At 39.7% G+C, this 24900-nt stretch overlaps 1 protein-coding gene across 1 annotated transcript in view; it reads right to left on the bottom strand.

Annotated features, from left to right (window-relative positions):
• Nucleotides 1-8259: 8259 nt before the first annotated feature.
• Nucleotides 8260-24900, bottom strand: part of LOC107705798 (zinc finger homeobox protein 3-like) — a 26464-nt gene continuing 9823 nt past the window's right edge. Inside the window, exons 4-9 of the mRNA XM_016509255.1 lie at nt 22643-22732; nt 22220-22341; nt 21662-21862; nt 19973-20069; nt 11153-16471; nt 8260-11052 (exon numbers count right to left, since the gene is read on the bottom strand). Coding sequence (XP_016364741.1) covers nt 9740-11052; nt 11153-16471; nt 19973-20069; nt 21662-21862; nt 22220-22341; nt 22643-22732 — 7142 coding nt within the window. The 3' untranslated portion in view covers nt 8260-9739. The remainder of the gene's footprint in view (nt 11053-11152; nt 16472-19972; nt 20070-21661; nt 21863-22219; nt 22342-22642; nt 22733-24900) is intronic.

The following is a 24900-nucleotide window of genomic DNA, read 5'->3' as shown; positions in this document are numbered from 1 at the left end:
ACACACATACGCACACACTCATACACTAACACAAAAGAGGCGCGTCAAAGGAAGAGGGAATAAGGCAACAGTTGAGGGGGGGGGTGCAGAAAATGGAGGATACGCGCCCTCAGCAGCACCAAAATGCAAGAAACTGCACAGAAATCTGAAAGGATCTTTCTCCTCAATTTTTTTTTTCTTTCTTGTAGATATTTTTGTTGCAGCAAACCTGCAATGGAGTGACAGAGACGAAGATGGGATTTACTAGATGAAAAGAGAGAGAGAGAAAGAGCGAGCGAAAGTGAGAGAGAGAATGGTTAATATCCTGCGCTTAATCATGGCACATGAGATTGGCTGTATGCATATCTCATTTGCATCTCATTAAATTGCTTGTGCACCTGCAGAGAGAGGAGAGAGGAGAGAGGGGAGAGGGGCAGAGGACGGCACAACGAGAAATGAGGGTGTAGTTTCAATAAGCAGACTGTTTCTATAGCAGTTACTTCATTTTATGTTCAATTATCAGAAATTTTTTTTTTTTAAACACGGTACACTATGCACATTAAAAGGCTGCTTTTGGTCTTATTTTGATGATGCATTCCATTTTTCTATTTAATACCGATATTTTCTATGAATATTAAAAAAATTTATTGCATTTGTTTTCTTTCATAAAAAGTGAATGATCTATGATGTATATCACATCGTTTTAATCACGTACTAAGATATTCCATGCCATTGCTCTGTGACATTAAATTCGGAAAAACACTCTCTGGGAGAATACAATTGAGATTTTAAGATATTGAGGCATAAAACAATCCATATGTTTCAGAGGTTGTAAAGTCCAGCACCGGCCACCAGTTTAATGTAGGCATAATTAGTATGCAGCTCTTTGCGTTCTTTAATAGAACTCAGGGTGAAGACTATTGTCTCTGATTCCAGGATGTGCAATCTGCCTGGCTGCAGAGACTGGCCTTCCTCTTTGTGTTTCGCACAATGGGCTATTCTACACTGGACATCCACACATAACTCAAATAAATCATGTTCCAGCCAACAGGCCACCAGAGGACCACTGCAATATTTTCCATAAAAGAAAAGAGAAGACTGCACGCGGCGTTGGGGAGAGATTAGGAAAATTAGAAATTTTCCATTACAGAAATATAATGACAAACACAGTTGGAGGACAGAAATGAGAAGGGAAGGAGAGGAGAAGAACAAGACTGGATGGAAAAGGGAAAGTGAAAGGAAATTAATAATTGCACTTTAAATATTACTCCCACTCACCTCCTACGTTCATCATAACGTCTAAATATTTAGTAAATAAAGTGCCGACCTCCAGACCCAAGAATGGCCATTCTCCGATGTGACTTTAATGTAATTACTCTGTGACGGATATATTTAAATCTGTATGTAAACACTGGAGCAGCAAGGTCTACGTATGATGGAAATGTCTGCATCGATTACCCGCTATGAATGTGAAATGTTTAATCTCGTTAAAAATCTCATGCCTAAATTAGACTCCCTCAGCAGCTTTTTAAATTGGGCTATCCATCATATGTAACGAAGAAGTGACAGAGTGTGTATGCAGGGGGTTCTAATATAAAATTGTTTTAAAATATTCTCATATTAGCTCTGCTGTGGCGAATGGCACAGGCTAGCCGGTGATGTGGTAAACAATAAAACAGAAACCAGAAGCCAGCATAAACCCTAATCCGAAGCTTTTGTATGGACCGAGTCACAAAGCATTGCTGAGGGACAAACGGTGCTTCAAGGATTTATTCTTTTTTAAGAAACCAAAAGAAAGGGGGTAAAAATAGAAAGAGGGAAAGACATGTGGTGTTGGCCACCACCTGGTGAGATGTCATGTACGATTAAGTGTGTGTTTGTCTGGCACGCTTCATGCCGTTATCAAGTGCGTACAGCTCAGCGCAAACACTGCATACTTTTCTTATGCTAATGACGTCGCTTGGATAGACCCCTCCTCACTGTTGCTGTACATCTTTCCATCCTGCCCACTTTTTCCTGTAGCATGCCCACCTGTGCCACTTTCTAAACCCTAAACTAACAACAGCGCTACCAGTCTTAAACCACTCACCCTACGCAGGGTGTAGGGTCTCAAAACCATATAACCAACCTTCATACGACAGACTCCACAAGGTCAAAGGGTCAAAGATTTAGCATAATTTATCATATCAGTGCGAGATATTCACGGCAGCCACGCGTAGCCCATTCATGCTCCTGCTGCCTCTGATTAGCATCTCATTTCACAGGCTTGATTCTTAAAAAGCCCCCCCTAAGCCCCCTTTCCACTAACATGATGGCTCAGTTCCTGCCCTGTAGAAACAGATGCTCACCCAAAATATTATACAGCGACCGTGTCAAACTGACAGCGCAAACCACAACGGGGGGGAAAGGTGTCTTACTCAGCAAATGTTTGGATGTGGCATTCTGAGTTTCACAATATTACAAACAACATGCTTGCATAACATCTTAGCATGTGTAAAATTGTTTTATGACTTAGGTTGCAGTTAGGTTATGCTGCAGTACAACTTTCTAGACACAATACATGAAATTAAAAAAAATTATATTTTATATACATTATACAATAATTTATATTTTAAAGGGGTCATATGACGTTGCTAAAATTATTTTGTGTATTTGTTGTAATGCAATGTGTTTATGTGGTTTAAGGTTCAAAAAACACATTCTTTTCCATATAATGTACATTATTGTTTCTCCTCCAAAACTCGTTTTTTTTTTTTTTTTTTTTTTTTTTTTTTGAAAGTGTCTCTTATGCTTACCATTTATTTGGTCAAAAATAAAACAGGAATATTGTGAAATATTATTAAAATTTAAAAGAACTGTTTTTTATTTTAATATATTTTAGAATGAAATGTATTCCTGTGATCATAAAGCTTCCTGTGCCTCTAATGACATATAATCTCTAATAAATTTAAAATTATAGAGATTAAACTTAACCTGATTACAAACCTTTTTAACTTGAGCTTTAAATGTAAGTTTAAGTGTTGACAAATCGGAGTATGAATTAACCAATTCTTCAACTGAACCATAAATAAAGCATATGTGTCTAGATCTCGGAATAGTATTCCATTCTCGTGCAGCTTTGACAGAAAAAACAGACTGACTAAAATTACTTCGTCTAAGCGGTACGATACAGTCTCCTCTTAATGCACCTCTTGTAGAACGATAATCAGTTGTTCTAATACTAACTAACTGACTAAGAGGGGGAGAAGATAAACCATAAATAATTTTATACATCAAGCATACATTTGCATACTTAATCATGTTTTCCCAACTTAACAAATTATATTTTTTCAGTATTAGACAATGATGATAATGTACCGATTTCTTATCGAAGACTTTAAGTGTACGTTTGTATAAGGACTCTAATGGTTTTAGAGTCACTGAACTCGCCTGAGACCAGGTGGTTAAACAGTAAGTCATGTGAGAAATAACCATAGAATACATATACATCTTAGCTGCCTCTAATGACATATAATCTCTAATAAAAAATAAATTATAGAGATTAAACTTAACCTGATTACAAACCTTTTTAACTTGAGCTTTAAATGTAAGTTTAGAATCAGTCAGGATTCCCAGATATTTATATTGAGGCACTACCTGCAGCCTCACCCCTGACACATAAACAATAAAAAAATTAATCCCCTTTCTAAAAAATGTTTCTTTCTTTTGAGTTTCTTTCAAAACAAACCTTACTTTATATAATCGCAAAAGACTAATATAATCTCCAAAGGAAACAGCATTTTAGTGACTTTTATCCTTCATCACCTACATGCCATACCCAAGGTTAAATGTATAGCATTAAAGTCATTCATTATTTACTCACTCTCATGTCATATGGAACCCATATGATTTTCTGTCTTTTGTGGAACACAAACTCTTTTTCCCCCCAATAGAATATCTGAGCTGCTCTTTTCTATACAATGACAGTGGGCAGTGATTCTCAGTATCAGCCTGAAAAATGACAAACATGCCAATAGTGCAACTTGTGCACTATTTTCCATATTTTTACAATAAAGGGGTTAAAAATACCTCTACAATATATAAAAAAAAAAACAATACAAATATAAAATATATGTTTTTGTGTTTTGAGTCATTCACAGATTTGACAGTATTCAAATATTGCTGAGGCTTTGACCGAATGTCACCAAAGAACATTTTTTTGGGATAAAACTGCTAGAGCAACATCTCCCTTATGAGCTTGCCCTGGTTTCACAGCTATTTATTGTTACTTTGCAACCTGACTTTGTGAGCGAACGATTCAGTAAGAGAAAATCCCACTCAGATGAATTTCTCTGCCACGCCGAGTAAAGAACTGCATATGGAACAGTGCGATGGCGGCTGTGTGAACATTAGTAACCGAATCTATTTGAGTTTATCTGAGAATCAAGAGCGCCGCAGACCTGTGATAGATGAGCAAATCTAGTCGGCCATTAAAAAGTCATTTCAGAGACAGATAGCTAGCAGGTTCCCCTCTAAATGTCTACTGCGGGAAGCATACTTTAATGGCGCGCGAGAGAAAACAGAAACAATATAGCCTATTTCCAGAAATAGAAAGATAACAGGTGACGTCCTGCGGTTTTGCATTTAATGGGGTTCTTAAATGAAATACAGATAGAAGATGGCATGTATCCACGGCAGAATTTGCTGCTCCAATCTCTCAACGCTCCCATGCTAAGGGAACGAATTGTCTTAAGGAACACCGTAGTGGTTTTAATGAGTTGGAAGCGAGCACTAGCCGGTACTTTCTCTGATTCTGGGAGATCATTGTAGCTGCCTCGACCTGCTTCACTGGAGAGGGACAACATGACACACAGTCCGTGAATCTCTTAATGACTCAACTGAAAAATAATGATAATGCCGCTACAGGCTAATCTTCTGTGAAAAACATTCATGAAATCTGAAGCAAACAATATCTATTTAACAAGAATCATTTAGATGAAAATTCATTATCGTCTTTGCTCGTAAAGAGGCTTGGTGATATTTTAAAACACGTTAGCAGCAACCAGAGATAGGTGCAGCGCTCTGTCTCTTTAAGAGGAAATCACAGCTCCGAGCTCATGAATAAAGATGAGCTGGCCTTTCTCCGCATACATCATAGATCATGTATCAGCAGAGCCCATCTATCAGAACACAAGAGGAGCTGAAATGCTCATAAAGGCCCAGTATTAAAACCAATGAGATGGGGGAAGGGTCTCTCTGAAGGTACCACAATCCACTTTGTTTCGAAACACGGGTGGGCTTGGCATTTAATGCAATTTTTACAAATGATCTCCATGTTAATATGTCGACATGCAAAACCAATGACGCTATTGCATCTTCAATCTATTAGGTCTAGGCAATTACAGAAATGATTCTCCATTAACCAGGCAAACACATGGTCTGCTGCACTATGCTGTTTAAAAACGCACTAGATGTAAGTAGTTTTGCATGGCCTTCTCTCAATGTGCCGTAAAGAAAAGAGAAAAACGAGAAAACCTCTTAAAGTCATCTTCCAAAGAACAAGCTTTCACGCACAAAACGCCTGACGCATCACATTTAGCTTTGACGCCAGCTATACACCAGGCAGGATCTCCATATCCCATCCTGCTTTTTCATTTTAAAATCTGCTGCTCGAGAAAGATTCAATCTCTCTGATGCCATAAAAAACACGGTCGGTTACAGCTTCTATTCACACAGGGCCGTTAATATTAATAATATCATCCTCACTCAGAGGAAACTCATCTGGCTAAATGTCACAAGTTTAATTAATGACTGGTCCGGGCTGACCTCGGCTGAGGAGGAGGGAGTCTTGCAGCCCCTAATGCCATGCAGGCAAACTGGAATAATTTAGCATGTTAAACGCAAAGTCAATTAACCTTCGTCGGCAGCCAATGACGTGCAGCCCCCACTCGAACCGGCGTCGTTCTATAGAATCATCTGCACCGCGCCACCCTGATGAAGGGATACGCAGATGCATGAGTCATTAGTGGGAAATGGTTTCTGTTTTCCGCAAAGCCGCGGACTAATTGTACAATAAAAAACAATTAGTGCGTATTGATTCGTTTACGCCGTGATTTACCTCAGCTCAGACAGGATTATGATGCGCAGTACGGGTAAGTGCTATATGAACACGGCTGTGAAGCTCTTTGGGTGGGAGGTTTGGAATACCTCAGGAAAACACGTCACTCGAGTTCCCTTTTCCCGCTTTAAATATGCAGCAAAGCCTAATTAAAATATATGTCGAAGCCCTGGAATAGTGGCCATAATAACTGTCTAAAATGAACCTGTCTCGAAACGCAATCAAAAGCTCTCGCGGTTCTTTAGATAGCCTATACGGTTTAGTGCTGCCCATCACCCTCCTGTATCTCTTTTAATGAGATGTGCAGAAATCATTCAGAGACGTGATGTAATTTAGTCCTCATCTCCCAGCACGATACGCAATCACACAAGCGCTCGGCTCCTGAGAACGACATAATGCGACAAACTAGAACTAGTTATAATCAACGAATAGTCGGTAGAAAGGTTGTGTAGATTGTGTTCTAGTTTTGTCACGGAGATGCAGACATTTTAAACATTTTACTTTAACAAGTAGAACGCTATTGATTATGAACATGATAGGGTATATCATACTCAATATTATTGTATGGACTATAAGAAAATGTAGAATTGTTGTTTTACTTACCTATCCTGAATGTAGCCTAATACTTGATCCTGATTGGTCAGTGGCGACTGGTGAGCCAAATTTCTAATGGAAACACTATCGAAAATTCAGTCAGGGCATCTTTGTAAGCAAGCTAATAGAACAATTTAAATCAATATTTTATGTGAATTTATTTGTATGTATTTGATAAGTTGGATATCAGTCATCTGGTCATTATGGCAAAATAAACCGTTTCTTGGTGATGGAACACTGTCCTGATCACCCTGTTGGTGTTTATTGTGATAATGACCGGTTGACAACTCTTTAATACACCTTCAATTTGAGAACTGAAACACTGACTTAAAAACACTGCTCAAAAAATGCAGATTAACATTACATACAGAGAACATTAGATCCTTAAACTTATATTAACTTCTCTTTTATAGGAAAAGTTGAGTAGATCATACTCGGGCATAACTCTCTCACATAGGCCTACGTACACAAAAAGGACAAAAAAATTTTTTTCTTTTCTGAATAACCCTGTGCATTACATATATTGAGCACAAGTCAACACTGCTATCAACGCCGTCTCTTGCTAATACACATGAACTTGAATCTCAGTTTGAACTTTAGCTGCATTGATTTTGTCTCGTTTAACCTCCATTGATTTCTAGTGCTTTGGCTGATTGCCCGTCTCCTTTACACTGCCTCAGCAGAGTAGGGTGCATGCAATCAGATTAAGGACAGGGCAGAAACGCACATGATCAAATCACAGGACTTCGATCACAACAAATTTGGTGTGCATTTTCGGTGAATATGTGTTACTTGCAACCTTCAATCTGTCAGACACGGGAGTCAAAAAGTCTTTTAAAAAGACAGAGATTCCCTGGGTGCTCCAAGGACCATAAAGACATGTCAAATTATTAAAAGGAAACAGATTTTATTCACTTTGAATGCTTGTATATAAGAGGACAGGAGACATTAGCCCAGTGAGTCACATGAATAAACACAAGTGCATCATGAACATACATTATTTGGCGATCGCTACAGTAATAACATTTCCAGGAACACGCAGAGTAAACAGTCTCTCACAGCAGGTCCAGACTCAGGAGTGAGAGCATACGTTACAGTCCCCTTAGAAGTAGAATACAATGGAGAGAACAAAAAAAAAACACAAAATCAATTGAAATGAAAAAATTTGATATTTGGAATGCAAACTTTGTATAAATATAACATCATTGGTTTTCAACATTGGTTGGCTAAGAGGAGAACATAATGTAGTTCATGGAGAGTCACAGTCTTCACAGTAATGTGTGGACACAACTGCAGTGGAACGGGGACGGGGTTTGTGGCTACTGACGGTCGTCATTAAAGCTTCAGTGAAAAGCAAAATCAAGCATGCATCTTAGTACAAACCTACATTAGCAGCACACTCTATTTCCTCAACAATTAGACCCAGTACATTTAGTAGAACAAACAATAAGAAACGAAATCAAAAGAGATAACCAGACAAAAAGAAAGGCCAGACACAGAGAAGCAAACTGTGTAATCTCCACCTCTATAATACAAACTACAATGGCTGCACAACAGTGCTGTCCCATATCTTCAGAGTAAACTTTCTGTTTTTTGTTTTGTTTTTATTTTTGGTTCTCTGGTTGTTTCATATATGAGGTCAGGAATGTTCTAATAAGTTAGCTAAAACAGTTTTCTCGTAGCTGGCTCCATCATCTAAAAAGATTTCCATTCCTTAAAAACAGTAATATTTTCTAAAGTATAAAGTTTTTTTCCCATCCTTTGTATGCACCAATGGTAAGACTACTTTATCTTTGGATTTTCCATTAAAGCAATACTGTAAGTTATTATTGTTTCATAATATCATCACTGTAATTATTGTTAGTCTCGGCAAGTGCAGAAATGTTAAGAAATAAAATAACCATGTAGTGAAGAAGAAATGAAAAAAAAAAAAACTACTGTCTTAAAAGTAAAATTACAGTATTGAAGGCAAAAGAAGAAAAAAAATTAAGTGCACAATCGAAATGTTCTGTTTAGAAGACAACAAAAATAGAAAATATCTTATAGATGTGCATCGATCTAATTCATACACGGATAGGGTCTTTCAACTTGGCTCAGTGCAGGAGAGGAAGTTGGTTGTACAGTGACAATTTCAACAGCATTAGAGGGTAAATGCTATGTTTTAACATGAGCATGGCTAAACAGCCTCAAGTGTCTTTGACTGGGACAATACAAAAGTTAAATATACAAGTAATTTGTTTTAAACCTACCATACAATTAAGTCATTTGAATTCAACAATCTACGCAACACCAAAATGTTCATACATGTATCTATCATTAACACAATGTTTTTTGTCATTTTTCAAAAAAAAAAAAAAAAGCTAAATTATATTTTCCCACAATTTACAACGGTCTGCAATACTCTTTGTGTCTGGACAAGTACATGTCCAAGAAAAAAAAAACATCTACTAGCTTAGTTGCAACTTCAGGACTTTGAAAACAAATTAGAATTGGACGTTTTCATTCATTACACATTTCTTTTGGGCTTCATATATTTTCTATTGGTATGTCTTGTAACAGAACAAAATTGAGAGCTGTTGACCTGAGAGAAGACAACATCAAAATACATTACATCACTTCATTAATTCCAATAATATAATATCTTAACACTTGACAGGGCAAAAAATTGTGTGGGTGTTTTATGAGTGTCTGTTAAAACATACGTGTTATAAACAGACTTTTGGTTAGTTAGGTAATCATGAAACCATCTTAGGTTCTTTTCACCAGTCTTTAGCTGTGCACCCTTTAGTTTTCAAACAGTTTACATATACTCAAGTTTTAGTTAAAAACCAGCATATTGAAATGGAAAAAAACATTCTACTGACACTTGTTTTTGGTTACAAGCACTGTTAATGCAAGTTGGATCCTACAGGATTCAGTCCTCTAAAAACAGTCTGCCAAACTAGCTCTGGGTCATAGCTTTCCCCAAGTGTAATCTACAGTGGAGACGTTTTGTTCAGTCTTTTCTGAGGCTGTCCAAGCCATAAAAACAATGGTCATGGAAAGCATCAAACCACTTGCTCCAATATATTATGTCAAGTCTTGTCCCTCCTCTGACTCGTTGCTGTCGCAATGCCCATCCACAGAGTCTATTGGTTTTACGTGACAAGTCTTTGCAGGGCTTGTCAGACTTGAGGTAACATTTGAAGGCGAAAGAACATCATGTGAGGGAGAAGCCGGTGAGCTTTGGGAAGCCTCAGGTAAAGCTGAAGTCAGGGGCGAGCTTTGGAGACGCCTATCGGGCTGGTCAGAGTTGGTTGGGTTAGGGATGGAGGTTTCTGAGGGAGTCCCTAAAGACGACTGGGCAGTTGTAGAAGACCTCTGTTCACTGGATGGGTTTGACTGAGAGGTAGATGAGGGACTGATGTGAGGTAATCGAGGAGAAGCATGCTCTTTGGCATTCAGTTTCTCTGCCACTCTTTGTCTATGCTGAGGGTACTCCAGATGTTTGATGAGCTCTGCATTCCCAGTAAGAGACACCTCACAGGCGAGACAGTCATAAAGGTGACTATCCTTGCCTTCTGCTCTACACTCTGTTTTGGAGACAATACAGTGGCTTAGAAGAAAGTTATTGTCCACTTCTGGCTGCTTAGCATTGACAGAGTTTATGGAGGGGGAATCTGTGCTAATGGGTGTGCCTTGCGTCTTGTCATGTTTGGATGAAACGGTGTCCTCTGCTTTGAGGCGAGCAGAGATTGGGCTAGGTTTTGGTTTCTCTGGTAGCTGCACTAACTGTTTCTGTTGCAGCTGAAGTCTTTGTTGCATTAGTGCACCATGCAGATTTTGTTGATATTGCTGGAGAATGGAGCCCGGGGACAGCCCCATTAGAGCCTGTGGCAAGACTGGACCATATGGGAACATGCTATCCATGCCAAACATGGGCTGCAGGAGGCCTCCAGGCATAGGTGTGGGAATATGGGAAGAAAAAAGTGGAGGAAAACCGGGCATCAGACAGGGCAGGAGGTGACTAGAGAGTAGAGCAGCTTGGTCAGTTTTCATTGCTGCATGAAGAGCTTGTAGCTGACTTGGGTCCATGGTATACTCTCTTCCTTTACTTGGAGTAGATACTGTTGGTCTGGAAGTGTCTGACTTCTCTTTACTTTTGCAAGAAGAATTTGCACGAGTACCATTTCCCAATGGAGTACTGTCAAGCTTGTTTGTGGGAATCCTGTTACTCTCAGTGTCATTTTCTTTGGGAAACTGGAATTCTTGTTCTGTGGTCTTTGGGGTCAAGACAGAGTTGGTTGTGCTAACTACATCTTTGTCATCCATAGCTGATATGGCAGAAGAGGGCATCATGGTTGGCTTGCAGGTCAGCTCATTTACAGGAGGGTCACTGGTACCTTATATAAAAATGAATGCATAAAAGAAGTATGGATTACAAGAGATCAGAATTTTTGTAAGTAAATTAATTTAAAAACAAAGTGTAGATTAGCCACATACCTGTTTTTATGGAAGAAAAATCCTCAGTCATTGTGCTGCTACCACCTGGTATGCTTGCAGCGGTCTGCGTCTGCAGACCTGAGTACACTGAAGACTGGCTAAGACAGTGAAGAGAAGTTTGGTTAAAGCCCACTGAGCTCAGTATAGCTTGTGGTTGGACAATTCCCAGAACATCAATTGTCTTTTTTAGATGATCCACTTCTTGCTGCACTATCAGCTGGCGAGTAGATACTGAACTCAAATATTCCTTGTCCCTCTCCATCTGGCCACCCAGGGCCTCCTTAACTTTAGCAAGATGTTGCTGGGAGAAGACATGGTCACGAATAGACAAGCAGCCGCTGTATTTAACAGAGCAAAGAGTGCACTCTGTCTTAGGTCTTTTAATAGAAGTACTCTCTGTGCCAAATTGCTTTGCAAGGCTAAGCTTGGCCTTTTTCTCCTTGGCACGAGCATTCTGAAACCACACCTGAACAACCCTCTTAGCAAGTCCAATGTCATTGCCCAAGGCTTCACATTCAAGCATTGTTGGGGTTTTATAGTCACTAAAGCACGCTTTGAGCACTTTCACCTGTAGGTTGGTCATTTGAGTGCGGTAGCGTTTTTGACTGTGTCTGTCATTATCAAAGCTCTGACTGTTAGAGCTACCAGGGCATGGTGAAGCTGGATCAGCCAGACTGGAATTTTCACTGTAATCTAAGACTAAATCATTGTCAAAATCTTTAGCATTAAAGCTCATTGCAGGGCTAACCAATCCAGAAGACATCTTTTCATCACTTTCAGAAGAAGCCTCTCTTTCGGTGCTGAGAGACATGTGGTCAATACTGCCATGTTTAGCCTCTAGAGAGTAATTTCCTTCATCAGTTGTATGGTCATGGGCCATGTTTGTGTTAGCGTCGCAGTTATTCAGCTTGCTTTGTTCAAGATTCTGATAAACTGACACAGAAGGCATCTCAAAATCTTCCATACCCTCACCTTTAATAGGTTTTGGGCTCAGACGCTGCTGATGTGAAGACAGGTCAATGCTTTTGCATGCTGGAGAGTCAACATCATCAGTGGAGTTCAAAAACTGAGAATAATTGGCAAAATCAAAGAGATCAGATTTGATTTGAGAACGTTCCAGATCTTGAGTCATATTAGGTATTGCCATACTATAGCCTGCATTCTTTGCTTCATGCCAGTGACGTGAACGTATGTGGGCAGCAAGAGCAGTCTGTGCTTTAAAGAGAGCTCGACAGAATGGGCAGCGACGATGGATTTGAGATGGACCCAGTGCCCGAAACTGGCCTTTCCTCTCACGAGCTCGGGTGTTCTGGAACCAGACTTGAACCACTCTTTTCTTGAGACCGACCTCGCTGGAGATATGATCAAGCATCTTGCGTGTTGGATTGGAGTCCAAAAGATATTTCTGGTATAAAACCTCCAGCTGCTCTGGTGTTATAGTGGTCCTCATACGTTTGTCTCGCTGGGGTTCCTCCCCATTGTTTTCCCAATCATTTTCCATAGAACTGGATCCTGCTTTGTCTTCAAGTTTCTTCTTCAGAGAGTTTATGGTTGAATCAGGAATGGTGGTCACTGCAGGTGAATTTGTAATCTGGGAAATTGTTCCTGAAATCAGATGCCTTGCAAGTAGAGGATTAGCAGGATCAAACAGCATAAGAGTCATGTCTACAGGACGATCTATAAATGGTGGGGTGGGAAAGTAACTTTGGGTAAGAAAGTGCATTTGCTGGTGCTCTTGCCAATGTTCAAATGAGAGGAAGCTCAATTTACACTGGATGCAGTGGTAAGGACTCATATCCTGGGCTGGTTTCTGTTGCTGTTGTTGCTCAGTTGAAGGAATCTCTAAAGGACTAAAAATAGTCTGGGAGCTCTGTGATGGAGCTGGGTTTGTTTCAGATGTGCAGGAAAACTGTTGTTGTTTAGGAGGTGGGTGAGAGGGAATCTCTGTGCTTACATTTTGGTTCTCTTCACAGAGAGGATTTGGCTGCTGCATTCTTTTCGTTAATTCTTCAAACTCAGAGTTGATACTAACAGTCTGTTTGGGGTCAGAGGATGCTTTATTTGTTTGTTTAAGCTCTCCAGTGAGACTTGTGTGCATATGCTCAGAATCAGTGGATTTCACATTAGTACTAGACACAGAGGAACTGGAGGGGCTTGAGCAAGAAGCTGCTTGTGTAAAGCAAGAGGGTCCAGATATTGGACTATGACACTCAGTATTAAAATCCACTGCAGTTTCATTCAGATCATTCAGCATTTCCTCCTCCTCATCTTTGTAACACTGCTTTTTCTGGTGAGTAATAAGATCAAAAATGCGTTGAAAGACTATGTTGCATTTCTTACACTGGAAGTTGTTGTTGGAAGTATGAAAGTAGCGGTCATTAGAAAGGTCTCGATGTTCGCTATCCCTCCCTCCCTCTCCTTGGTTCTCATAATTTTTCCGAGCTTTTTGTCTGGCATTTTGAAACCATACCACAATCACACGGGTAGAAAGATTAAGGAGGTTAGACAGTTGCTCAAACTCATCATCTTTGGGGTATGCATTGGCATCAAAACAATCCTGCAATACTCTTAGCTGGTAGTCAGTAAACCTGGTTCTTGAGGACCTCTTACTCCCATAAATCTCTTGTCTTGATGGTTCAGGAGAGGGTGGTCTAGAATCCACTTTTACATCTTCCAGTGTTGTGATGGGAGGGTTACTAAAGTTATATGGAGAATCCTTATTGCGTTGGCGTTCTTTGAATAGAGTGTTCCGAAACCAGTGCTTTATAACCTTATGTGGCAAACCAGATTTGTTGGCCATCTCGTGGATTTGGTCCTCATTTGGAGAATTGTTGATATCAAAATACTGATGCAGGATTCTAAGCTGGTCATCTGTGATTCTGGTTCGAGGTCGTTTACTTTGTTGCTGTAACATGGCTGGAGTCAACTGCTGTTGATAAAGCTGCGTCAAATCAGGAGTCAATCCAGCCTCCACTGGGGGCAGATGGACAGGGACCTGAGGAGTTAAAGCTTGCAAAGGTATGGGAGGCATTAGGAGTGAGGGGAAGAGTGGCAGTTCCATGGGTAAGGGAATTTGAGATAATGGAGCTTTAACTTGAGGGATGGAGACAGTTGCAGGAGTAGCACTGAGTGTAGAGGCATGAATAATTGGTTGCACTGGTTGTTGTTGTGGCTGCTGCACTAAAGAATTAGGAATCGCAGGGGGGGAAGGAGAAGGCGATGAGACAGGAGAAGCCTCTGGAGTTGCAGGTCTCAATGGGAAGAGTTTGTCGTATTGCTCCCTGTAGTCTTTGGCAAATTTCTCCAATGAATTGATAGGGAATATGGAACGATGAATCTGCTCTTTATGGCTCTTTAGTATCAGTGCATTTGAAAAAAGCTTCCCACAAGACTCACACTCTAGCTTCTCCATATCTTCCGAAAGACTAACCTCTTTAGTGTCAGACACATCCTCACCATTTGGTATTGGTTCAGTAAGATTTTTCTGATATCTCTCCTTATTTTCATTGTATTGCATGACTAACTCAAAACCAATGTTTTCAAGCAAAGCCTTTGAAGCATTCCCGTGCGCATCATGAGCTATTCTGGGTGGAAGAAACTCATCAAAACTCACCCCAATGGTTGACATCTCTTTGTTTAGGTCTTCGTTTTCTTGAGATTTATGATCATGTGTTTTTTCACTGGTGCCTACATTATCAATTTCCTTTGATTCTTCATTACCCTTCTGTCCATTTGTGTCCTTCTCACATGGTGGATCATTGGTCAGTTTCTGTTCATCCATTTCAGGGTGAATTGCAAGATCTTCATTTAGTTTCTGTTTAGAAAATTTTTTTGGGACATCTTTTTTGGAAGACTCAGCAGTATCCTCATTTACAGTAGGTTTTAATGTGCTTACGCTTAGCCCAGAGCCTTTAAGGTTTACCTCTGGATTCATGCGGAACTCTCCTCCTGGAATAAGAAAAGGAAGAAGCAATTGCTGTTGCTGCTGCACTGGAAGAAGAGCCTCTGTTGGCATATGGAAAGGGTGTAAAAGTGCAGGATTGAATAAATGGGACTGAAGAAGAGCAGCCTTCTTTTGGAGCTCTTGCTGGAGATGGGCTTGAGCCTGGGCTAACTGCTGCTGTTGTTGTTGTAATGGTTGTTGTTGTGATGACATCTGTTGCTGCTTGGTAGCTGAATCAATCATGTTTACCAACTTATTCCTCATGTCTGATGTCGAAGTATGACTGGTGTCTGGGTTTGCAGGTGTGCCATTGAGTTCAGTGTTTTGTTGGTGGCTTAGACCAGCATTGTTCAAGAAAGTAGCAGGCTTCATGTTTGCAGAAGTGTTGGACAATGCCTTGCCTGGGGGAGGGCCAACAGATTCAGTACTAGAAGTGGATGAATCAAGCTTGAATGCACGAGCTTTGGTCTGGTGCAAGACAGAGCGCATATGATTCTCTAAGGTTGAACTCTGACTATATGCTACATTGCAAATACTACATTTGAATGGTTTGTGGTCTGCATTGTTGACAGGCTCTTGCAAGCCAGTTGACGTGTCCTGCAGAGATCGTTTAAGTTTGTGTAAGTGTGACACTGAGTTGTAGTGAACCAAGAGAATATTCTTCTGGGTGAAAGATTCCTTGCAAACCGTACATTTGAAAGGCCTTGATGGATCCAGAAATTTCTCCATTGTGATATTTGGACCTTTTCTAATAGGAAAACCAGGCTGCTTAGGGTCACATTCAACATTATCTTTAACCAAACTTGAATCATTGTCTGTAGGACTTAGTTTTTCCTCCAAATCACATTCTTCGTCATCTTTCAACCCAGTCTCTTCTGGCAATCCCTCCTCTTCACCAAAAGTTTGGTCTCCGGAGATCAGGGTCTCACCATTCATCATTAAACCACCGTAAAGCTGCTGTATCTGGGTTTCACTTAGCTCCAGGTGGCTTGTCTCAAGGTGTTTCCGAAGGGCCTGCATTGTACGAAAACTGCGTTGACAGAGGCAGCACATGGTCGCAGCTCTGATAGCATGGTACTGAGAATGCAGCTGCAGCTTTTCAGGGGTTTTGAATGCTAGGCTGCATTGATTGCACCGGTACTTGTAAATGTGGCGATCAGATATTGCTGTTTGAGCTTTCTGGCTATGGAGCTGGTTGAAGTGTGTCTGGAGTGCACTTGAGGATGTAAAGACTTTGTTACAGCCTTTCTGCCAACAAGGAAAAGCAGCATTGTTCTCCTTTGTGGATTCCGCATCTTCTGATGGTTGTTTATACATTTTTGCTGTCTCCAAATGAGGTGTTGTACCTCTGTCAGGTTCAGCATCGGTTGAAATTTCTAAAGAATAAAAAAGGATAGTTGTGAATTTTTCATGAGGCAAAATTCATTTTAAGAAAATCTTTCATTTAATTTGGTAATTAAACCAAGCACAAATATTGATAAATTACCTTTGGACGAATTGAGTCAGATATTAACCGTCAATCTTATTTAAAATTATGACAAATAAAGAACCAACCTAGATTAAAAATAAAAGATTAAACAAATAGTGAGATTTATACTAACCATCCAGTCTCTTTGTTTCATTAGAATTTATCGGCTGTGTATCCGAGTTGTGCACTGGTAAAAACATCTTTTCTGGCAGCACGTCTGAGGCAATCACCTGACCACAAGGGAAAAAAAGAAATCATAATAGGTTTGATAAATCCATTTTGTGGATTAATTAATCCACAAAATCTCATTATTAAGTCATTTGATTGTTATCTCTGAAAAAGATTGGTCATTATGCTGTGTTCCTGCTACACGTGTGCATTAACGATGCATGGTGCGAGAGAATAGACCCTTAACTTCAGATGGCAAAATGGAATCGCAGTCATGAACCAACACTTTAAGGACTTCAAAGGTTAAGTATGAATGGAAGCCCTCTTTGGTCTGTGACAACACAATTAGCTAACTTTGGATGTAAAAAAGCCACTTTATTTATCTCCCTCTCCTTCGCTCCTTCTGTACCCACTCAACTTTAAAATGTGTAAATCAATGTAACTTTAAAGGGGGAGAGGGAGGGAGCGCAACCAAACAAAATGGCTGCTATTTCCATCACAAAGCACACCATTTCAGCAAAGTGCTGTATTAAAGGGACACGAGGAAAGCACACAAGTCCTCTTCAAGGTCACATTTAATTTAGAACATAATTACCAGGCACGGTTCATAACGAAAATCACCTAGCACTGGCTCAGAACTAATGAAGCACAATTATTTTCATTACTGTATTTCAGTTCGGCTGGGGAAGGGGGGAGAGGAACGCAAAGTGCCGAAGAGAGAAATCAAGAGAGATGGCAGAACAGTGGGCAAGGAAGACCAAGAAAGATGGGAGAGGGGAGAACACATGAATGGAAAGAAAGACAGAAAAGCCTTTTACGCAAGAAAAAGCACTCAGCGCAAGCTGACTGAATTGGCAAAAAAATGTCCAACCTTTCAGAAACAGTGAGGCATGTCTGCTTGGGGTTCAAACAAGCTCTGGGTGCATTAGTATCAATTTATATTCTGCAGATAAAAAAGCTAATTTTAATATTCATTGGATCTGAGGCAGCTACCTCTCCCTTCCCCCCACTCAATGTCGTTACTCGTCTCTGCTCGCTCGTGCTGGAGTCACTGAGGGCCTAAACACCCCTCCGCACATGCACATTCACATTCATAATGTGCTGAACATTTTCTTGCATAAATAAAATTACCACATATTAAAAAAAACATAAGTTGACCACTATTTTTATATATCTAGAAAGCAGCATGGCTTATAATTATAGCAAATAAGATGTGGCCTACACAAAATTGCACAATTTAAACAAACACTATGCAATATTTACTAAAAAAAATAATTCTCAATTAATCTCAAAATATCAGCTGATTATTTGGCCTGCCCCAACAAAAAAAAATCCTTAAAACCAAATAAATTTACAAATAGATTTTGTTCTGTTTGAATATTTGTAGATTTGCCTATGTGGTATAAAAAATATTTGATTCAAAACATATTGTTGTTAAAAAAAAATCTTTATATATTAAGCAAGTTATTTTGTTTCAGACGAGTTTAGATGTTTTTACTAGGGAACTTTTTTGCAGTGAGGATTGTGGCTGGAACGGACCTTTGTTTTGTTTAAAATCCCTGGTTGCTTTATTTCTTTTCAAAATTACAAACTATACATATGTGCAAAAAAAATCTGAACCTACATAATACATGCATACTGTGTTTCTTTTTTTCCCCTCACCATTTTGATGAGCTTCTGAGTGCAGTCTGCAGTGACACTGTGCAGATGTGTGAGGTGGGTACGCAAGAGGGCAATACTGTGCAGTGTGTCTTGGCACAGTGGGCAGCGGACCGCAGGCTGAACTGCATGCTGGTTCATCACATGACTCCTTAGACGCTCAATATCAGTATGATGGAACCGACAGAATGGAGTTGTTGTTGTAATGACATCTGTTGTTGCTTGGTAGCTGAATCAATCATGTTTACCAACTTGTTTCTCAAGTCAGATGTTGAAGGATGACTGGTGTCTGGGTTTGCAGGTGTGCCATTGAGTTCAGTGTTTTGTTGGTGGCTTAGACCAGCATTGTTCATGGTTGCAGGAGTGTTGGACAATGCCTTGCCTGGGGTAGGGCCAACAGATTCAGAACTAGAAGCAGATGAATCAAGCTTGGATGCACGAGCTTTGGTCTGGTGCAAGACAGAACGCATATGATTCTCTAAGGTTGAACTCTGACTATATGCTACATTGCAAATACTACATTTGAATGGTTTGTGGTCTGCATTGTTGACAGGCTCTTGCAAGCCAGTTGACGTGTCCTGCAGAGATCGTTTAAGTTTGTGTAAGTGTGACACTGAGTTGTAGTGAACCAAGAGAATATTCTTCTGGGTGAAAGATTCCTTGCAAACCGTACATTTGAAAGGCCTCGACGGATCCAAAAATTTCTCCAATGTGATATTCGGACCTTTTCTAAGAGGAAAAACAGGCTGTTTGGGGTCACATTCAACATTATCTTTAACCAAACTTGAATCATTGTCTGTAGGACTTAGTTTTTCCTCCAAATCACATTCTTCGTCATCTTTCAACCCAGTCTCTTCTGGCAATCCCTCCTCTTCACCAAATGTTTGGTCTTCGCAGATCAGGGTCTCACCATTCATCATTAAACCACCGTAAAGCTGCTGTATCTGGGTTTCACTTAGCTCCAGGTGGCTTGTCTCAAGGTGTTTCCGAAGGGCCTGCATTGTACGAAAACTGCGTTGACAGAGGCAGCACATGGTCGCAGCTCTGATAGCATGGTACTGAGAATGCAGCTGCAGCTTTTCAGGGGTTTTGAATGCTAGGCTGCATTGATTGCACCGGTACTTGTAAATGTGGCGATCAGATATTGCTGTTTGAGCTTTCTGGCTATGGAGCTGGTTGAAGTGTGTCTGGAGTGCACTTGAGGATGTAAAGACTTTGTTACAGCCTTTCTGCCAACAAGGAAAAGCAGCATTGTTCTCCTTTGTGGATTCCGCATCTTCTGATGGTTGTTTATACATTTTTGCTGTCTCCAAATGAGGTGTTGTACCTCTGTCAGGTTCAGCATCGGTTGAAATTTCTAAAGAATAAAAAAGGATAGTTGTGAATTTTTCATGAGGCAAAATTCATTTTAAGAAAATCTTTCATTTAATTTGGTAATTAAACCAAGCACAAATATTGATAAATTACCTTTGGACGAATTGAGTCAGATATTAACCGTCAATCTTATTTAAAATTATGACAAATAAAGAACCAACCTAGATTAAAAATAAAAGATTAAACAAATAGTGAGATTTATACTAACCATCCAGTCTCTTTGTTTCATTAGAATTTATCGGCTGTGTATCCGAGTTGTGCACTGGTAAAAACATCTTTTCTGGCAGCACGTCTGAGGCAATCACCTGACCACAAGGGAAAAAAAGAAATCATAATAGGTTTGATAAATCCATTTTGTGGATTAATTAATCCACAAAATCTCATTATTAAGTCATTTGATTGTTATCTCTGAAAAAGATTGGTCATTATGCTGTGTTCCTGCTACACGTGTGCATTAACGATGCATGGTGCGAGAGAATAGACCCTTAACTTCAGATGGCAAAATGGAATCGCAGTCATGAACCAACACTTTAAGGACTTCAAAGGTTAAGTATGAATGGAAGCCCTCTTTGGTCTGTGACAACACAATTAGCTAACTTTGGATGTAAAAAAGCCACTTTATTTATCTCCCTCTCCTTCGCTCCTTCTGTACCCACTCAACTTTAAAATGTGTAAATCAATGTAACTTTAAAGGGGGAGAGGGAGGGAGCGCAACCAAACAAAATGGCTGCTATTTCCATCACAAAGCACACCATTTCAGCAAAGTGCTGTATTAAAGGGACACGAGGAAAGCACACAAGTCCTCTTCAAGGTCACATTTAATTTAGAACATAATTACCAGGCACGGTTCATAACGAAAATCACCTAGCACTGGCTCAGAACTAATGAAGCACAATTATTTTCATTACTGTATTTCAGTTCGGCTGGGGAAGGGGGGAGAGGAACGCAAAGTGCCGAAGAGAGAAATCAAGAGAGATGGCAGAACAGTGGGCAAGGAAGACCAAGAAAGATAGGAGAGGGGAGAACACATGAATGGAAAGAAAGACAGAAAAGCCTTTTACGCAAGAAAAAGCACTCAGCGCAAGCTGACTGAATTGGCAAAAAAATGTCCAACCTTTCAGAAACAGTGAGGCATGTCTGCTTGGGGTTCAAACAAGCTCTGGGTGCATTAGTATCAATTTATATTCTGCAGATAAAAAAGCTAATTTTAATATTCATTGGATTTGAGGCAGCTACCTCTCCCTTCCCCCACTCAATGTCGTTACTTGTCTCCGCTCGCTTGTGCTGGAGTCACTGAGGATCTGAACACCCCTCCGCATACACGCAGTGCTGAACATTTTCTTGCATAAACACAATTTTTACACCATATATAGAAATAGCGTTAGACTAAGGTTTTAATTAATATCTAGAAAGCAGCATTCTGGCTGATGGTCAAAATAGCATATAATTAGGCTATAGCAAATAGGATGTGGCCTACACAAAATTGCATAATTTAACAAGCACTATGCAATATGTAATAAAAAATTCTCAATAAATCAAAAATAGCCAAGTAGCTGATTATTTGGCCACTTGTAAACATACAAATCCTTAAAACTGAATAAATGTACAAATACGATTTTTTCTTTGGTTTAATATCTGTAAATTTTAGTAAGAAAAAATGTGATTCAAAATATATTGATTTAAATCAATTCTTAATATCTTCAGTTATTTTGTTTCAAGGGAGTTTAGATGGGGAACATTTTTTGCAGATAGGATTGTGGCTGGAATGGACATTTGTTTTGTTCCAAAATCCCAGGGTAAAAATTCTTAAATTTGTACAAAATTACAATCTATACATATAAGCAAAAATTCTAAATCTACATAGTACATGCATACTGTGTTTCTTTTTTCTCCTCACCGTGTTGATGAGCTTCTGAGTGCAGTCTGCAGTGACACTGTGCAGATGTGTGAGGTGGGTACGCAAGAGGGCAATACTGTGCAGTGTGTCTTGGCACAGTGGGCAGCGGACAGCAGGCTGAACTGCATGCTGGTTCATCACATGACTCCTTAGATGCTCAATATCAGTATGATGGAACCGACAGAATGGACACTGCCGCATCTGAATGAGAGAAAACAAACAGAAATATTTACAGAGATACAATAACTACATACTGTCTTTGCAGTATCCAGTTCCTTTAAGTTATATTAGGCTTTGTTTGTTTTTTTGTGCACCATGTACAGTGATTGTATCAGATATGCAGTGGTATTAAATGGTATGCACAGCTACTCATTTTTACTATTCTGCTAGTTGTACAGAAAAGTAATGATGGGCCAGTGTTGTTTATCTTATGTAAACAATAATATGGTATATAGCATCAGTGGTTTTAAAGAACTTGTAAAGATAAATAACATGGCATTATCATGGTACATTTTAGCAAAAAAAAATAGAAAAAAAAGTGCAGAGTATATTGCAGACCTCTTCCTGTATTCGTGGCCGTTTGCAGGGAGAGGGCTCAACTGACTCGTCAGATCCAGATGAGGGACGCTTAGGACTGGAAGACGACTCATTTTGCTCCGCTTCCATTTGAATAAATCCCTCTGTGAGTAGCAGCAGCAAACAGAGATCATTTAAAAGGGGTGCACATTATTGCACATTATTTACAACACTAAGCTTATTGTAAAACAGTGGTTCCCAATTGGGATAATGGACAACAGGGAAAAACAATGTAAAATGCAAATAATAATATTTGTATGATAATATAAGTTACCGCTTTGGATTTTAACAAGAAATATAATTCATCTAATGCAAAATGTAGGTATTGAAGAAATACCAGATGCAAAACCACTGTTGCAATCTTTTTATTTTTTATTGTTTTGCAAGGGAGATTTTGTTAAGGACCTGATTTTTTCTCTGTTCTGTCTCCATGTTTATTTCGGTCTTCCTGGTTAGCCGTAACCTCAGTGGGAGAGTCCATCCCATTCTTATCTCCTTAAAAAGCCAAAAAAAGAGAGAAAAATTTAGAGAGTGCATCACATTTGACAAATTCTCTATTCAGCCAACTCGTCATTGCATGAAATCTTTTGCATGCATGTGCTATTGTAAAACAAGATTGACTGCAGAATCACATTCCAACCTATAGGGGTCAGTCTCCACTAGCTCAGAGAGACCCAACCAACCTGCTCAAACCCATTAACACAAAGACAGACCGACACAATACAGTAATAATGTACACAATCTCCTTTAGATTAACATAAAAGTTACAAATATTGATCCTCTACAGTAAAACATACAAAGAGAGATATGAGAAAAGAAAATCAGGAGGCAGAGTTAAACTCAGCGGCGTCAGCAGAGCTTCATTTGACCTGTGGGGATTTGAAAAGTCACAGGAGGAAGATAATGCAGTAGAGGTCAGGAGGGTCACACACAAAGAGTCCATTTCAAAGCACAAATTGGCGAACAATGCTGCCATGACAGGCTTTAAAAATTATCTTTATACAATAGGTCTCTGCATTGTGCTCAGTTTGAGACTAGTTGTAGCTTTCTTGCAAAAACAGGCTTTTTTTCCCTGAAAATTGAACTGACTGCATATCCAAAACATGTGGGACAACAGCCTTCAGTTTTGGCTTGTTATTTTTTTAATACTGCAGGTGAGCTCTGAACTCTACAATCAAAAAGAATCCAGAGAGTTGGAAATTCAAAAAGCGCAATGATGCTCTGTTGTTCTTTTACAGCATCTAAAAGCTTCGGCTGAGCTCCGTAGGTACAAAACACACAGCCTCGGGACACACTAAACCAGATACCCCATTCAACGCCCTCCCTCCCTCTCCTCATCCTCTTCTCTCTTGCTTTCTGCCTTTCTGCTTTCTTAGCAGAGTAATTGTTCTGCTACGTGGGGGAAGGGAAAAGAAGAACAGAGTTGATTTGGGTGGGTTTTGGGAAGGGGGGCGGTTGTGGTATTAGGGGAGGGGTGCAAGTGGAAACAAAAAAAATGCATGAGGGTTGTCATAACAGACCAATCAAAGGCAGGCCGAGGTATCTTCTGGTGGTTCTTTGAGAAGGTGATTATGACAGAGGGTGAGAGAGAGAGAGCGAGAAAGGCCATCTGAACACCAATTATCCTGACAGACACGCTATTGATTTCCTATCAAACCAACACACCCATAAACACAGAACACATAACCTGAAACTGTCAAATCCGCTCTAGTTACGACCGCCCCATTGAGCCCTCTCGCTCAGTCATTCTCTCAAAGTCACACACACCGTGCTGAACCCGACCAAAAATATTAGTCTATTGTTGAGCATCTCTCACAGGGAAAATCAGAACAAAAAAGCTTAGGGATGGAAATTAAAAAATAAATAAATAAATGAACAACAGTAACTAAATATGCATGGCACTGAAGGAAATCATTAAATAGTGAAAATTCATAATATGTTGCATGTCACGTTCAAATAGTGACAAAATGGCAATTTTATGCAAAATAGTACAACTAAATTTGATGAATTTGTAATGCAAAAATAATCCAAATGTAACCAAATTTTGTTTTAGACAAGCATTTTTTACATGCAATCATGCAACTTAATTATCAAAGGCATAAATATTTTAATTTTGAAGCTGCATTCAAAATCCACTTCAAACTCAAAGGGGGGACGTTAATTCACTCTGAATGGTCATGATGCATCTGTGTGTGCTTCTTTCTGCATGTACGTCTTGGACAAAACAGATGGCCATGGCTCAGCGTGGTGAGGTCATTTTGGCCAGTAATGAAGTGATCAGATGCACCCACACATGCTAACACACTCCAAGCGCACTCAACACACACTTCATCAGCACTTCCTACTCATTCCGGGGATCAATATACAAATGCTCAGCAGCATTGATCCAGTATTGATTATAAATTAGGCAATGCCCTGGTGTTCCTTAAGAGATCAATAACCAGCCATTCAGCTGCGGTGCTCCAGCAGGTCGGAAGCAGCGCTGATCCGATGTTCCTACAGGTTCAAATTCACACTGAAACAGCTACTCAACTCTCACTCACTGACTTTAGCATTGATTGTACATGACACACTGGCTGCTAACCTTTTCTTGTACCCTGCATGTCACCATTTCTGTTCATCGTAAATATAACACTAGTATACTGTATTTTACCCTTTCTATT

This window comes from Sinocyclocheilus rhinocerous, unplaced genomic scaffold (assembly GCF_001515625.1).
Source record: "Sinocyclocheilus rhinocerous isolate Xijiao unplaced genomic scaffold, SAMN03320098_v1.1 scaffold834, whole genome shotgun sequence".
Classification (NCBI taxonomy): Eukaryota; Metazoa; Chordata; class Actinopteri; order Cypriniformes; family Cyprinidae; genus Sinocyclocheilus; species Sinocyclocheilus rhinocerous.
The sequence above is the reverse complement of the archived record's forward strand: the minus strand, read 5'-3'. Positions and strand labels throughout refer to the sequence as shown.